The 16,100-nt window shown below is 40.1% G+C and overlaps 1 protein-coding gene across 5 annotated transcripts in view; it reads left to right on the forward strand.

Moving 5' to 3' along the window:
* The window catches only part of ARHGAP6 (Rho GTPase activating protein 6), a 481,352-nt gene that overhangs the window by 296,883 nt on the left and 168,369 nt on the right, over positions 1-16,100 (forward strand). The window contains exon 1 of one of the 5 annotated variants that reach the window (XM_087859865.1): positions 12,534-14,064. The exons of 3 other annotated variants lie outside the window; for them this stretch is intronic. In XM_087859865.1, coding sequence (XP_087715991.1) covers positions 14,053-14,064 — 12 coding nt within the window. In that variant the 5' untranslated portion in view covers positions 12,534-14,052. One more of the 5 variants, XM_087859869.1, reaches the window with a different exon arrangement.

The raw sequence follows: 16,100 nt of genomic DNA on the forward strand, positions 1-16,100 counted from the left end.
TTTCAACTACCACCATTTTTGAACATTCACAATGGGTGAGGGACGGTATTGTTTTATAGTTATTATCTCATTTCATACTCACATTACTCCCCTGAGATAGATATTATTCTTACTGTCTCATATGTAAGAAAATTGAGCCTTAGAGAGATCAAATACTCTATTTGATCTTGAAACAGTTAGTAAGTGATTGAGGCAGGATTTGACCTCAGTGCTATGGCGTCCAAAGCGCAAACTCGTTAAGTACTAAGTGGTACTGTCTCCTAATGGCTGGTCTTTAAGTTTGTGGCTAGTTAGGAACACTTGCAGACTCTTAACTCAAAGTGTGGCCCTTAGCCCAACAGTACCAGCAATACCCGGGAGCCAGTTAAAAATGCAAAATCTGTGTTCCCATTCCAGACCTGCTGAACACAATTGGAATTTTCACAGCAGCCCTAGGTGATACATATGCGTGTTAAAATTTGAAAAGCGCTGGCCTAGATTTTTCTTGGACATCTCCTACCCAATACCCAATAGTCTAAAGGCCCACAGAGACACTTTATCATCAGGAAGGGGACTGGGGAACAAAACAATCAGAAACTACTGCAATGTACAAGAAAGTGTTCACTGGAGGCCCCTGAAGTCCACATGTGGAGTATTATAGAGGGGCTCAAGGGAGCCCAAGGGAATAGTGGACACAGGTTCATTCAGACCAGGATACTTTTGAAAGGGAACGGGTCACTAGTAATAATGACACTGGGACATTAGGCATAAACTAAAACTGCCTATTAGGATTCTCTAGTCTGTAAAAAATGAGGGTGGAGACATGGGAAGTTTAAAGCCTACAAATTAAAAGGGGTGACAAGTACCTGTTTATTAAATTATTTTTTTTTCATCCCAAATACTTATTAAGCCCTTTCCTTCTTTGTCAGGTATTTCATAGGCTATGGGGATACAGAGGTGGACATATAGGACTAGTTAAAACCCTTTAAGCGACATTAAGAAACAGGATTATAGAATAAGAGTTAAGCTTGTGGGAGTCATAAATTGAAAACATGTTTGTTCTATTTTTAAACCTGTATTTTAAGAAAGTGATATAGTCTAACATTTTTAAATGCAGAAATTCTAAAATAATTTTAGATAAATTCATGGAAGACGAATCCAAAAGTGATCATCAAGGCAAGTTAGGAAGTTAGTATTGGAGCAGGGATAAGAATGCCATTTGAGATGATAACAAAATGAACTTGCCCTCTCTAATATGGCACATGGACCTTCTGACACATATGGAACCCTGGGCCAAATGGGCCATGATGAAACTTGGAACACATATAAGCTGTGGAGTTCATCCTCTTTTGTGGGTTGTAGAATGGAGTATTTATCTTAAGGGTTTGTGCACCCTGAGCCACACCTCATAAATGCAAAGTACAGCATGTGCATCTTCCATGCTGAAAACTAAACAGCAACCTCATCTCTTGTAAACAGTAATGCAATATGCTTAGTGAGATTTACAGATGCATCCGTTTAGATCAACAGTAAGAATCCTTATTAATAATTAGACCTTATGCAAGACCCATGGCCATGTGTACTACATAGGAAAATTATTTTATGACCACCACTCCTCTCCAGTGCCTACAACAGATTCTAGCACATGGTGGGAAGTCATTTAAAATCTGTGGGACAAGTAAATGAATCCAGTGGCATTTCAGAGATGCTGAAAAAGGAAAGCAGTATTAGTGGTTTCTATGTCAGTTCTTTTCTCAGAGTGCAGTATTGCTCCAAGGCAGCTCACGTAGATAGTCTTAGCTCGGTGCAGGAAACCAGGAAGGAGAGGGCAAGGATTGACCTTGTGGCTTTGCCAACTGTCTCTTCTATTCTGGTTTTGTTTCCTTCGTTTGGAGAAGCAGATGTGCCTGCCCGATAGGGCGGAAGACTGGAAGCCCCAAGCTGGAGGTAACAACATCCTGGTCTCTCAAACTTCCTGGGTGATTCATTGGCCAGCCACAGCTACAAGATTTGTCACTTCCAGAAACCCAACCCCATCGGTGCTCTTGTGAGATGGGCTTATATCCAGAGCAAGTAACAATAATTGGCAAATTATAGACAGCCATATTGTTTACACATACTACTTTGTGAGCTTAAAGCAGACAAATTTAAAACTTGAAATATTCTGGGTGCCTGGGTGGCTCAGTTGGTTAAGTGTCTGCCTTCAGCTCAGGTCATGATCCCAGGGTCCCATATCAGGCTCCCTGCTCAGCGGGGAGTCTGCTTCTCCCTCTCCTTTTGCCCCTCCCCCCTGCTTATACTCTCTCTCATGCACACATGTGCTCTCTCTCTCTCTCAAATAAATAAAATCTTTTTAAAAAATAAAAATAAACATGAAATCCTTAAAAAAAACTTTCTTATAGCTAGTTCCATATGAAATTACTGGGTCAATTTGTCCTGCGGTAAAAGATCTGTCACATACGAAAGTCAAATAAGCAACACAAACCCCTTTTCTTCCCATCTGTGAGGTAAAGACATTTGCCCTCCTATCCAAATCCCATGCAATTGTGCTTCCTCAGGGTCCACTCCAAATAGTATCATCTCACTCTCCTCCAGCTTCAGCTTCTCTACACCCTCAATTATCTCTTTATGTCAAAGCTCCTCCTTGAGCAAACCCCTCCTGAAAGCCATCACTTCTATCTTTTCCAGCTAAACCTCACATAAGGATAATTTGCACTCAAAGCTACCTTACATACTCATCTCTATTCACTCAGCCCTCTGCCAGCTGACTTTCACACCATCACTCTTGAATCTCCTTTATTCAAGGTTATAGAAGACCTCATCACCAAATTCAGGAAGATGAATCCTATTGCATTTAAATTTGGTGGCCTTTGAATCCAACTCTGTTTCTTCCTGGCAGCCTCTTTTCCTCCATTTCCCACAAATCCTTTATTTCTCTGGATTTCTCCAGGTAATACCCCTTGATCTCCTCTGCAGGCATCTTTTCCTTCTTCTGCTCTTTAAACACATTTCCATCTCAACCCTCTTCCCTTATCACTGTATACACATTCCTTTCACCCTGTTTCCAGTTCCATGGCCTCAGCTACCATTTACTTGGTTTTAGGATCTTTTGTGTTGCAAGGAACAGAGACATGCTTGATTATTCATTATAAAGTTACAAGGGAAGGAATATGAAGAGGAGAAAAGCATCTTAGTCCTTGGGGCAACTGGCGCCCTACTCCAGGCAAGACTCAGAAGGAACTCATCACTGTGCAAAATACGAGTCTTCAGCAATGCTAGACATTTGCCAGGCTGTAGACTCAGCTCTCTGTCTCAGTCTCTCTCCTCCCCACCCCCGACCCACATCATACCTTGTTCCCTCAATCCTGCTTCTCTTCTTTACCCATTCCTTCTTTCTAATCTCCAATACTTTCTTGACTTTCCTTCTCTTTCCCTCATGGTTTCTGCTTATTTGTGTCATCTTTTGCCTGCTGGTTTCTGCTTTTTCTCTGACTACTCATAATTCCTTGGTATATACTCTTTATTCTAGAACTTAAAACATTGCTATGATGTTTCCGTTTGCCTTCTGGCTGCTTTCAGTACCTTCTGGAAGTAGGTGGAATATGTATTTATGGATGCATATATGTATAAATGAATGAAGGAAAGAAAGAAAGGAAGGAATACCACTTTGAACCAGATCTAATTTCATCTTTGTATCTTCAGTGGCTGCCCATGACATGATAGTTTCCAGTTACTGAGCACCTATTATATATCTGACATTATGTCATTTACATATATTTCTGAACTTCACACACTCCTAAAAAGTGATGGTATTTTCCCTTTCTTTTCATACAAGGAAACTATGGCTCTCACAGATTAAATTACTTGCACTAGATCACAGTGCCAGAAATGGTGGAGCCAGGATTTTAAAACTGTTATACTTTTCAGGAAATATTTGAATACCTGAGTAAATGAATGTGCAACATGTTTTTTTTCGCATTCCTTTTTAAGTAAAACCAATAGTTACCAAGGTATATTTTGTTAATAGTGATTAAAACAATAACTAGCTGGTCTTTTATGTCTCTAGAATTCTTAGCTTGTGAAAATACAGACCAAGAGGAGAAATAACTGTCTTCGACTTTGGAAGACCTATTGGATGGGTGGAATGGATTAGGAAGCTTTCAGCTACAAGTAATAGAATGCTCCGCCTCCAACAGAATTAAAGAGCAATGAAATTGCAGTCTAACATCATAAGAAATCCAGAGTGGTATAGGATCTATGTACAAAATATTGGGTGGCAGGTCTTTTTGGCTTTCAAGATGGCTGGTTGGTAACAAGATGGCTGCAGCAATTCCAAACATCACATTGCTATCTGACAGGGACCAGAGAGACAAGTACAAGCCACATCTTTCTTTCTCCTCCTTAGCAGGGGACTTTCCACGAGTCTTCTTCATGTCTCATTGGCTGGAATTGGGTTGCATGCTGTGGCAATGACTGTTGGTTGCCGCCCTTCTCCCAGCCTCCTTTGCGCTGCCTCCTATGCAGTCAACTGTGTCCATGTGACCAAGGAAGGGTTCATTTTGGCTGGAGGACAGATGTTTTCCAGAGCTCAAGCAGCCTTGTTGGGCCGGAGGTAGCACAGCAAACTGACAGACAAGTAAGCTGGTGGGAGCCTCCTCCCTGATGGCATTGTGGTGCTCCAGGGTCACTGACACCCAGCTTCTTTCTCCACCAGGGAATTATATTTGCATCTTATTTAAAGCCACTGTTATTTTTGTTTCTTGCTCTTTTTGTGATTGTTATGTAACTGAACTTAATCTGATGTCCATTTCCCTCCCGAAAACAGCCCTGGCAAATATAAGGGCATAACCACAACTGACTAAAAATAATGAGACTCATCGTTGGAACCAGGGATGGATCATGTATCCTTTGTCACACGAAGGGAAGGTTGAAAGGCTAACAAACATCAGACCTCTGTTTGGAAGGAGGAGGGAAGGGGAAATGACTGCTGGATAGGCAACTAACAGAGGCTGCTCACCAAGTTAAGTAGCTTTCCCAAGGTCACATGGCTAATTATTGGTAGAAGAGAAATTCCAGCTCAGGCTGTCTAAGACCAAGTTCAGTGGACTTATCTTAACCAGCTGAGTTTAGTTGACAATTTATCATTGATATTACAAAGGAAATTCATACAAATCTGGGAGATGGCACCCCAACTTTTTTTTTTTAAAGATTTTATTTATTTATTTGACAGAGAGAGAGATAGCCAGTGAGACAGGAAACACAAGCAGGGGGAGTGGGAGAGGAAGAAGCAGGCTCCCAGCAGAGGAGCCTGACGTGGGGCTCGATCCCAGAACGCCGGGATCACACCCTGAGCTGAAGGCAGACGCTTAACAACTGTGCCACCCAGGCGCCCCGGCACCCCAACTCTTAAACATCTGTTGCTTCATGGATTCCCTCTTACTAAGATACAAATGGTTAGCAGTTACTTCTGCACTGGTGGGGATCGTACGCCTATAGATAATGTTGCACTCACATGGAAAAACAGCACGCAGAGCAGACCACTTCAGAGTTATACACTTGGCCGTGGGTAGTAATGTAAGAAAAATTTGCCTTGCTAATGTGTACCTCAGCCAAATGTTGAAATGGCATGTATTTGCTTAGCACGTGAGCAGGGAGGTGGTGGGGTGGGGGGGTGAGGTGAACTGGGATTGTTTCAAGTGGTAGGAGGAAGCCAACTCAGTTGTATGTTTGTGGGCCTTTTAAAGATTGAGGTCATTTGAAAAACAGTCTGCACTGCACCATGCACATGGGTTTCTTTGTCAACACCATCCTGGTGCTGACCCTGGAAGTTTCACTTCCCTTCACATACTGTGGCTCTGTTTGGGGATACGGCGTGGCATGGGGATTTCAAGGGTGGGGGCCTCATTAGCAATTTGTGGAACTCAGTAGCCATCTCAAACAAGCAAAACCAGTAAGAACAATACTGCTGGAATCCTGTAACTCCGCTTTCTTTAATATGGTTTTATCTTTTTCTTCTTGTTTTAAGAGGGCCTCAAAATGAAGTAGCAGAGGGCAATAGTACCTTTGCTGTTACACATCTATATCTAGATCGATTTCTCTTAGTCAACTGAAAAGGTGGGAAAAACATTTTGTGTTTGTGGGCAGTATTTGCATAATATCTAAAGACAAATTTTATCTATGTGACTGATCGATACGTTGCAAATGGCCTCCCGTCCCAGTGGATTTTACAGAATGATCTCACTGATGCTAAATGAGGCAGGAGAAAGAAAGCAAATCTGAAGTCTACAAGATCCCTGGAGAAGTATCTTCTCAGAAGACAAGGGAAGGGATATTTTTCTAAGTGTGAAGCAATACAATATAAAATTATAGTGTTTAGTAATGCTTGTGCTAAGACGATTAGGAATTTTGAATACACTGGAATCTGGTGGGAGGAAGTTTGGTACTGATTGGACTAGTCTTTTATTATAGGTTTAAATATGATTTGGAGGTTATATTGACAGTACTTATGGGCAAGACTGATTACATTTAATCTTCCTTCAGGGACCATTTACAGAATTAATTTGTTAATTATAAATAAGTTCCTTTTATTATCTAATGAAGTTTATTGTTCTGTTATTCTGGGCAATGAAGTGTTGCTGAATGTAAAAAAAAAGTTACATGTAAAAAGTTAGGTTTTTCTGACATCACTAATTCAGGTTGGGTCAATTGTCTCATGGAAGATGGATATGACCCTACAAGATTTCTCTGTAGACTGATGTCATTACCCGTTGAAGGACTTGACACTCACAGAAGGAAGAAATGATTGATCATACATAGTACTGGAAGTGCTTGCTCTTTTAAGGAAATGCTATAGCAGATACTACTATAAGAAAGTATTATTAATCAATGGAGAATTTACCCATTCTATTATCTATAGATTCTTCTAAATAAGATGTATTTATTTTTAAGAAGATAAATGCCTCAAATTTAATTTTAACTTTCTGTAGGTCTTTGCATTGAACTGTTCATAGACATGAATGGATGGCCTTTATGATGACAAAATAGAATGAAATGTCCTAAACTGGGTTTTCTATTATAAAAAGTTGATAGAGTCAAGGTGTAGGAGAATTTACAGTATTGAGATCACTTGTGGCCACCTGAGGGCAACAATTAAGCTATAGTTAAGAATAGAGTAATACAACCTAGAAATTCCATTCCTAGATGTCTTCCTAAGAGAAATGAAAATCTATATCCACACAGAAACACGTACAGGAATGTTTATGGCAACATTATTTGTAGTAACCAAAAAGTGGAAACAATCAAAATGTCCATCAACTGCTGACCAGATAAGCAAACGTGATAGATGTATACAATAGAATATTATTCAGCTATAAAAAGGAACGGTAAGTGATACAACATGGAAGAGCCTTGACAACGTTATGCTCAGTAAAGAATGCAGACACAAGAGGCCCATACTGTATGATTGCATTTATATGAAGTACCCAGAATAGGCAAACACATAGAGACAGAAAGAGAATTCGTGGTTGCAGGGACTGGGGAAGAGCAGAGTGGGGAAGAACTGTTATTGGGTACGGGTTTCTTTTTGGAATGATGAAAATGCTTTAAAATTGATTGTGGTGATGGTTGCACAACTCTCTGGATATATTAAAACCCTCTGGACTGCAGACTTTAAGATGGTGAATTTTATGGTATGTGAATTATATCTTGTTTTTTTTTTTTTTTAAGTGATAGTTAAGACACAAGTTTGAGCAAAAGCAGACCTGGTTGGTAATCCTAGCTCCTCTATCTGCACAACAGGGATTTATTAAGAAAATCGCTATGTCCCTAGTGCACCATTGGTCATGACTTATAGGATACCCAAGATGATCCCTGGGCTATAAGTGACTTATTAGCACAGAGGAGAGATGCTGTGTGTCACTCAGGCAGATCTGTGCGGCCAGCTAGAGAAGCCCCGGATTTGGAAAGTGCTGCAACACTGGGGGAAGAAGGAGAAAAAAAAATAGTGCAGCTATTTGAATGCAGTGGATAGAATTAGGAGTCTGGTCAACTGACCAAAAAACATATGAGATTTGGAGACCAGTAAAGGCATGAGCCCAATCAGGAGAGTGTAAGATACAGATTTCTCTAAGTCCACCCCTCATCTAACTTAAAAAGAGAAAGAATTTCCCACCAACTGAATGGGAGAAAAGCCAGGAGTCCTGTGAATCAGAGCCCCTTGGATTTCATCCATCTGCACTGCTCTGGAAGTGATTAAGTCCACTGATGAACCAGTGTCTGTAAAGAATGACGCATTGTGTATGTGTCTGTCATTTTGATATTAATTACAAAGGTAACTGGAAGAAAATGACTTCCCAGTTCAATGCCGTTTGAGGGTGGCTCATAAGCACAACACCACGATAATTAAAATCCACAGTGAAGTGCTCTGAGACTGCAGGAGCGCAAGCTGTGGCATTCTCAATTGACCCAAAGAGTCATCTATTGGCAGATCATAGAGCTGTGATGAAATTCCCCAGCAATAAAAGGTGAAAACGAATTAACGGGAGCCACAGACTCAGTTAGGACTAAGTGCATAACCGAGGGCAATAAAGAAGTAAAGTAGATATTTGAAAATGTGCTCCCTTCAGCAGGTATGCCCTACAATAATGTTCTAACCTTGCTTTAACTCTGTAGCATCATTTTTCTCGTTTCTGGGTCAAGGCAATGTGGATGTTTTGTGTTATTTAATTACATGATAAACTCTCAAGTTGCTTTGGTGTAATTTAACTGTATAATGATTATATGGTTGTAAATCTTCTAGAGACTTGTTAGTTATTAAAAGGTACCTACATTATATTAAAATACAATATATGCTATGTATCTTACAATATTATATCAAATAATGATATCACATCATTATAGTATCGAAGTGCAGTCTAACAAAATTCATTAATGTCCTATCAGACATCAGAAAAGTATAACATTTTTGAAAAGACAATTTTAAAAAATGACCAGCAATTGAAAGATTTAAGGAAAAAAACCATGTTGATACACTACTATGATATTTTGCCGCAAAATAGCCCAAGTCATGTTTTTATCACTCTGACGTCCAAATACTTCCAATTAGGTTAGGATCGTTTACCCTAGTGAAAGCAGTCAAGCAAATAGCCACTTGGCCTAACTAGACTTGCCACTGTTGGTGAATCATTCCTCATTCTTTAACCTGAATCCCCTGGAGAAAAAGTCAAAGGTTAACTGAGCAGCAAGGGGCCGGGGAGCACCTGCTGCATGCCCCATACCTAAGCTGTTGGGGGGGACGTGAAAAGGCGTGAGGCATCATCCCATTCTTCAGAGGGTGTGGATGGCGTATCGGGTGCTGGGAAAACTGTCTTGCACTACATTGTCTTCAGAATAGGATCAACCTTAAGTGAACTTCTAAAGTTTGGTTCAGACCTTTATTATTTGATTAGTATGGATCTAGTTATCAAGGAGACTCTGCCACCTGCTACATTTCTTAGCCACCAAGAGCCATCAGTAAACTTCATGTCTCCCATTTCTAAGCATCTCCTTCTCCCTTAACGAACCCCTGCCTCTTCTTCCTATCTCTTGTCAAAAGTAATGTAGGAGAATTGAATTACAGTGCTGGGACCTCTAAGGTCATATGTTTGGCCTTTCCCCCATAGCGGGAATCCTTTTCTCCATGTTTAGGATGGATGAGCCAATGATTATCTGCACGAGCCTCTGAGTGCTAAGAGTCCCCTTTCCCCTAAGTCACTTATGGTTGGGTAAATGTTTTCTTTAGAAAGGATCTCCTTGGAAAAGGCCAGGCCTACTCTCTGGAATTCCTGTTCAGTCATTTGAAATCTTCTCTCTTGGAAGATAGGCCAGATCTACTATCGAATTTACCTGCTGGCCAGTCAGCATTTCTGTTACCCCAACTCCTGGCAGACTAAACAGCCTTAATTCCTTTCATGGACCTCAAAGTTTTGTTAAATGACTTTCCAGAAACTTCCCCTCCTGTCCACACCATCCTTTTCAGGGCTCGCTGGATGCACCAATGTCTTTCAAAGGTGTGGCCTCCGGAACAGTTTGCTGCTCCAGGAGTATTGTGGTCTGGGTGGAGCCCAGGGCATTTTCACTTTTCTTGAGTTGGATTCTCAAGTTCTTTCATGCAGCCTAAGTTTCCTTTACCTGGTTTAGCACTTTTGTCAGATTTCTTTTGAGCTTTGTGGACAAAGAGCTCTACCTGTTCCTCAAGTCACTTCTCTATCTCTGATTAACTTTTGTTATAATTTAAATGCAAACTTCTCTCTAATGTTTTGAATCTTTTTGTTTTAGTTTCATTCTAAACATTTGGATCTAATTAAATTATTATATGTAAATTTAAACTATATTTAAAAACCCGAATTCTGTCTCTTATTATCTATTTTTCTGAGCTTAGTGACACCTGCAAATTTGACAAATATGATCTATACTTTTATGTCAGTTTTTGATGAAGAGTTTGAGCAAAATGGGGCCAAGTATCTGCCATTGTTGTTTTGCCCTTCTTGTTAATTAATTTTTTTCTATTTTTTTTTTAAACAGAGAGGCGGGGGACAGGGAGGGGCAGAGGGAGAAGGAGAGAGAATCTTAAGCAGGCTCCACACTCAGCATGGAGCCTGACTCAGGGCTCCATCTCATGACCCTGAGATCATGACCTGAGCAGAAATCAAGAGTCAGATACTTAACTGGCTGAGCCACTCAGGCACGCGGGGTTAATTAGTTCTTAAGTTCACATGAATGTACAACCATTTCTGCTACATTTTACAGTCTGGTCCACAAAGGTTCCAGAAAAATTTGTCCAGTACTTCACTGAAATTGGACATTTATGTAAACCTTCAGGCTCCTTGGTAATGGGAGAAAAGTGGATAGATGGTCTATTGAGGCAAGATATATTGAGGCTGATGAACTATTGGGACATACTTCTATATAAAAGAACTGTAGATTACTGTGCTTACCTTTGAGTTTACTCTATCATAGATCACATTCCCTTCCTAACTAAAATTCTGTAACGAGTAGTCCTTATTTCACATTACAGGATGATGATAATAATGATGGTGATGTTAGTGGTGATGGTGATAATGATGGTGATGATGATGATCATGATGATGGTGGTGGTGAAAAAATATGTATATATATTTCATGTAATCCTAACAATGATCTTGTAGGATAGATGTTGCACACGGACCCTGGGCCCCGACTAGTTTGGACAGTCACAACTATTAGGTTCTCTTTGGTAGATAATGGAAACCATTAAAGAAGTGCAAGGTGGTAAAGGTTAACTACTGCTCCACCATATCCCTATCAGGTTTTAGGAAACACCAAATTCTCCATACATGTAACCATTTATTAGCCATCAGGCACCAAAAATCTTGTTAGCGTAGCAATAACAAAAAGTTAGCTTCTCTATCCTTTCAGGTATTCTGAACATCTCTTTGCATGAAAAGTTTGCCTCATGCAGTCACAGGAGATTGTTGGCTCATTAGAAAGCCCAGGGAGTGCCTTGTCTAAAATATGCACCCACTTTATGGACACACCCTCTCCAATGATGGGATCAGGGAGAGTGACCAGAAAGTGCTGAGAGGAAGCGGAGCAATTAGGGAAGAAGGAATTGAAACAAGGAGGGACCTGGCAAAAATTCATTTGGGCTGCTTGCCATGTATTCAAACTCCTTATCCTAAACTGGGTTTGATCAACCACCAAGAAATAGGTGTGGCCCTTGGGACAACTTAGCCCAGATTAACATATCTGCCATCCTTTTTTTTTTTCTTTTCTGGTTTTTTATTTTGTTTTGTTTTGTTTTGAGTAGAGTATAGCATTACTGTTGAGCAAGACAGATTGCTTCTGGTCAGGCAAGTGCACCCCAGCAAATGTATCAACGTTCAAGACTTCTAAGCACTGGTCAAGACTGGTAAATTCCCTGAAAGGAAGAAGTTTAGTTCTCAGGGTGACTTGAAATTAGAACTTTTTTAAAAGCTATTTTTATTTTAAAATGTTTTTGCCTGGGAGAGAGCACTATGTGGAATTAATACCTTTTTCTGTTTCCACAGCACCATACAGGTTTACCTAATGTTGAGGGGGAAATTATTATTATTTTTTGCCTTCTTTCCCAATGCGTATTTGGGACCACTTTTCTTTCTGGGGCTTACCTCTGTGTATTGGTCAGTAGCTATGGCTACTCCAGAGGGTGGATTCGTGTTGACACTTCTGCAATAGTGTAAGGTTAATACTTTTAACAACCGATACAGATATGCACACTTGCATCTTACTTTCAGTTTGGAAACATGTTAGTGAGGCATGTTTCCAGAAATTAGTAATTTCTAATTAGCTAGCCACAGATGGATGTGGTCCTAAGTATGCTGGGACTCAATAGTAAACTTTGAAGGCATTTTTAAAGGTCAGTTAGCATCCATATTGTATGAAAAAACAGTATGTAATATATACACATATGCACAGTATATATACATCAATCTAGGTGAATATAGTATATATACATAGTATACAATATTTATTTATATTTATAAATATTATATGCCAACTAAAAGATCATTCTCAGGCATTTATTTTAAGAATAAGCCCAAATCTGCTCTTAACTTCATTTCAGATTCCCCGTGGACGTGAAAATATGTTATCCTTGGGGATGATTAAGTAATAAAGATGTAACAGCAAAGCCGGGGTGTCATTAATGGCTCTGTCCTGGAGATCATTCAGGTGTGCTGCAGTCTCTTCTGGTCCCCTCCCTGGAGGACAGTTCACTACACTGAACTTGGTCCTTGTCTCTGCCCTTGCCCTTTGGTGAAAGACTGATCAACTTAAAAAGACATCAGATTTGGGAAACCCTCTGCTCTTCCATGACCACTGTGTTCTCCAGTGGTTCCTGTGCTGTCTTTAAGTAAATAATACAGCTTTGGCTTTCTTCTGCTGCAAAAACTGAAGGTATATTGCATGTACCTGCTTCAGCATCGCCGTCGTCTCCCTTGGACAGGTTAATAGTGTGCATTTTTAAGGCTCCTAGGCAGTGAATATTTTTCATCTCTTAGCAGATTATAATCTGCTAATGAAATCATCCAACATCTCCTCTGTTGTGTTGTTAGCTCTGTGTATGTGCGTAGAAATGATTCGGGTTTGTAATTCATCAACTTTTACCAGACTCTCTTTACCATTGATGAGATCAGTATCCTTTGCACATGTAAGTTTCACTAATTCAAGAGGACTATTATGTAATAGAGAATCTGTCAGTTGATTTGAACATGATGTTACTCAGGCCCCAGGTCTAATATTGATTACAACTCTTTCACTTTCTGTCCCATGGCTGAGCATCTCCATGCTTTGGCTGGTTGTCCTACAGTTGTCTTTTTAGCCTGGGGAGGGGCCAGTTGAGAATGTAGATGAACAAGTACAAATCAATCCCCAGAGCAAGAAAACAACAGTTAAAGTACGCAGTTCAAGCCTGGATCATGGTTCATTTTTTCCCCAAGAAAAGGCAAAGACACTTCTGTGTAGATGAAAACATGTTCGCATGGAACATTGCATGGTGGAGTGTGTGCATGCGTGCGATGGGCCTAAAGTGTCCTAATGAGTGTGTACATGTGTATGTGTCAGGGGAGAGGTAGCTCTGTTGCTGTATTAATGATTACAGCAAAATATACCTATTAGTTACCATGGTCATGTGCTGAGTGTTGTACCCACCATGTGTTTATCTGTGCGATGGTTTACTAGGGCGATCACCCAAGCACTTCTAGAAGAGAAAGGTGAGGATTGATTTGTCAATGCCTAAGGGTCTCCCAACGTGGTCTACAACCGTGTTTGTCAGTGAGTTGTTTGGGCCTCGGCAGGAATTTTCCCACAGAAAGGATGTTCTAACTGGCAGGCTCCCAGGACCGCCCACAAATCCATTTAACCATAACAGAGCTGATGAACACTGTCAGAGCTGGAGTTGGCTTCCAAGTGGGAAGTCAGCCTAGTATTAATAGCACAGTTCCAGCTGCACTGTGGGCCCAGCGGACTTCTGATGGACCCGCCTGGGAACCAAGGCACTCTTGGTAACATTTATGGGAAATGGATTCCTTGGTGAGCATGGTGGGAAGGGAATACTGTCGTGGCATGAGAACCATGGCTTCCCATTTCTCCTTTCTACTCTAATCACTACCAACACCGGTGTCCAGCAGGAAGAGACCAAGGGGAATCCTTCTCCCGCCTTCAGACCTGGGGAGAGCCTGCCCTAGTCCTGGTCCGTCTCACTTGGGTTGGCTGTTCCCACGTACAGGATATTTGTAAGTTGGGTGTTTCTAGGTCACCTATATTTAATTATGTGATATAGGTATTTATTTTAACATGGTTGCATTGATCCAGACAAAGTTATATAGAATTTAAGGTTTATTTTTGTCTTAAAAACTTTTATTCATTTTGACTAATTTCAACCCTGATTATGTTCTTGTGCTTCTTTAGTGGGTTAAAGCCATTATTTTTATGCAAATGGAAGGGTGTGCATGGTTGTGGTAAAACATCCCATTTTCTGGTTACAGGAGGAAATGGGAGAAATGGGTGGTGCAGTGTGTGTGTATGTGCGTGTATGATTGGAATATGACCCAAAGGTGTGTAATTTGAATATGACCTGCAGGTATGTTGTTCAAACCAAGACATGCTTTAAGGAATTAAAAATTGTGGTTGTACTCAAGGGAGTTCTTTTTCACTAATTTATTTAGAAATATTTCAGACCATTTTTCTTGGGGCAAAAGCATTAGAATTAAAAGATTTTTCTCCTCAGGGAACTCTTCGAATAGGTTAATTTTTAAAAAGGACTTTTAAAGACTAGATGGCAACAAGTAAATTATTTTTCTGCTAATCCTAAGTAAATTTTTCTGTGATGTAAGTGCTGTATCCAAGGTATCTTATGGGGTGCACATGACCCAAAGGGAAATAATTTGTTTGGTACCTTGATTTTCTTCCTTTTCTTATTACTCACAGGTTGTCAAATTCATCCTGTTTGGGCAGTATAAATGTGGGAACTTATAAATGAATAACAATTTTAAAGCATAAATCAACTGAAATGCATATGAAACCTTGCTGAATTCTTAGGAGGTCTCTTGATATTTCTGAACCACAATTCTCTTTTCTAGGATTCTCTTTTGGGACACAGTCATAAATGCAAAAGGAAGATTTCAGCACCAAATTACATTCATCTTTAAAATATTGGGCCTCCTCAGCCCCTCCCAAATATTGAAAAACTCTCTGGAGTTTGAACTGCTGAGACATGGACCATAACTCTTCTTCCAGAAGACTTTTTAAGGAAAAATTACATTTTAAGGTTATGAGTATAGAATTACAATGCACACAATTCACAATACTTAATAATCCTCTGTAAATAAATCTAGATTATCTGTACAATATCTCTTCATTTCATCCAGCCCCATAATTTCATATTTGGGGAGGTAAAATGAGTGCACAGGATTTTCAGAGTGGCAGGTCTATTTGGAATCATTCTAACCCAATTGTTCATCTCATAGGAGAGAGAAGTGGAGACCAAGGGGTTCAGTGACTCGGGCAAGCCTGCTGCTAGTGGGGGTGAAGCTGGGAGGGTGATAGGAAGCAACGGTGAGAAAGTCATCGCCTGTTGAAAGTTCTCTGTCGCCTGGGTTTACTTACATCTTTTCATTTCACCCTCACAACAACTTTGCAAGGCAATGGGCCATATTCCAGTTTTAGAAAGGAGAAAACTGAAACATGGAAGGTTCTCTAACTGCTCAAAGTCAATAGGTATTAAGAGGCAGAGCAAGAATTTGAATGCACACCTACCAATTCTGAAAATCTTGTGTTTCCATTGTATCTGGATAGTTCCCAGGATAGCTCTCAGGATAACCTTAAGTCCAACAGCAGTCCTTCTTTATACATGTTTATAGGTAATCAAGAGCATCTGTATTTAAGCAACCACTCTGGTTACTGAATTTGCTGGGTAGTAGTTTGGGATATTGGGTCTCCTTACCTTAGTTTTTCTGACAAAAATGATTGTCCTCCTCCTAGATTTAATAAGATTCCAAAATTTGTCTTCAAGTAATGCTTCCTTTTCTTTTTTGGAAAATTTATACTTTGAAATGTCTAGCTCCTCT

Source organism: Ursus americanus, chromosome X, assembly GCF_024610735.1.
Source record: "Ursus americanus isolate L20-20 chromosome X, mUrsAme1.1.p, whole genome shotgun sequence".
NCBI classification, from domain to species: Eukaryota; Metazoa; Chordata; class Mammalia; order Carnivora; family Ursidae; genus Ursus; species Ursus americanus.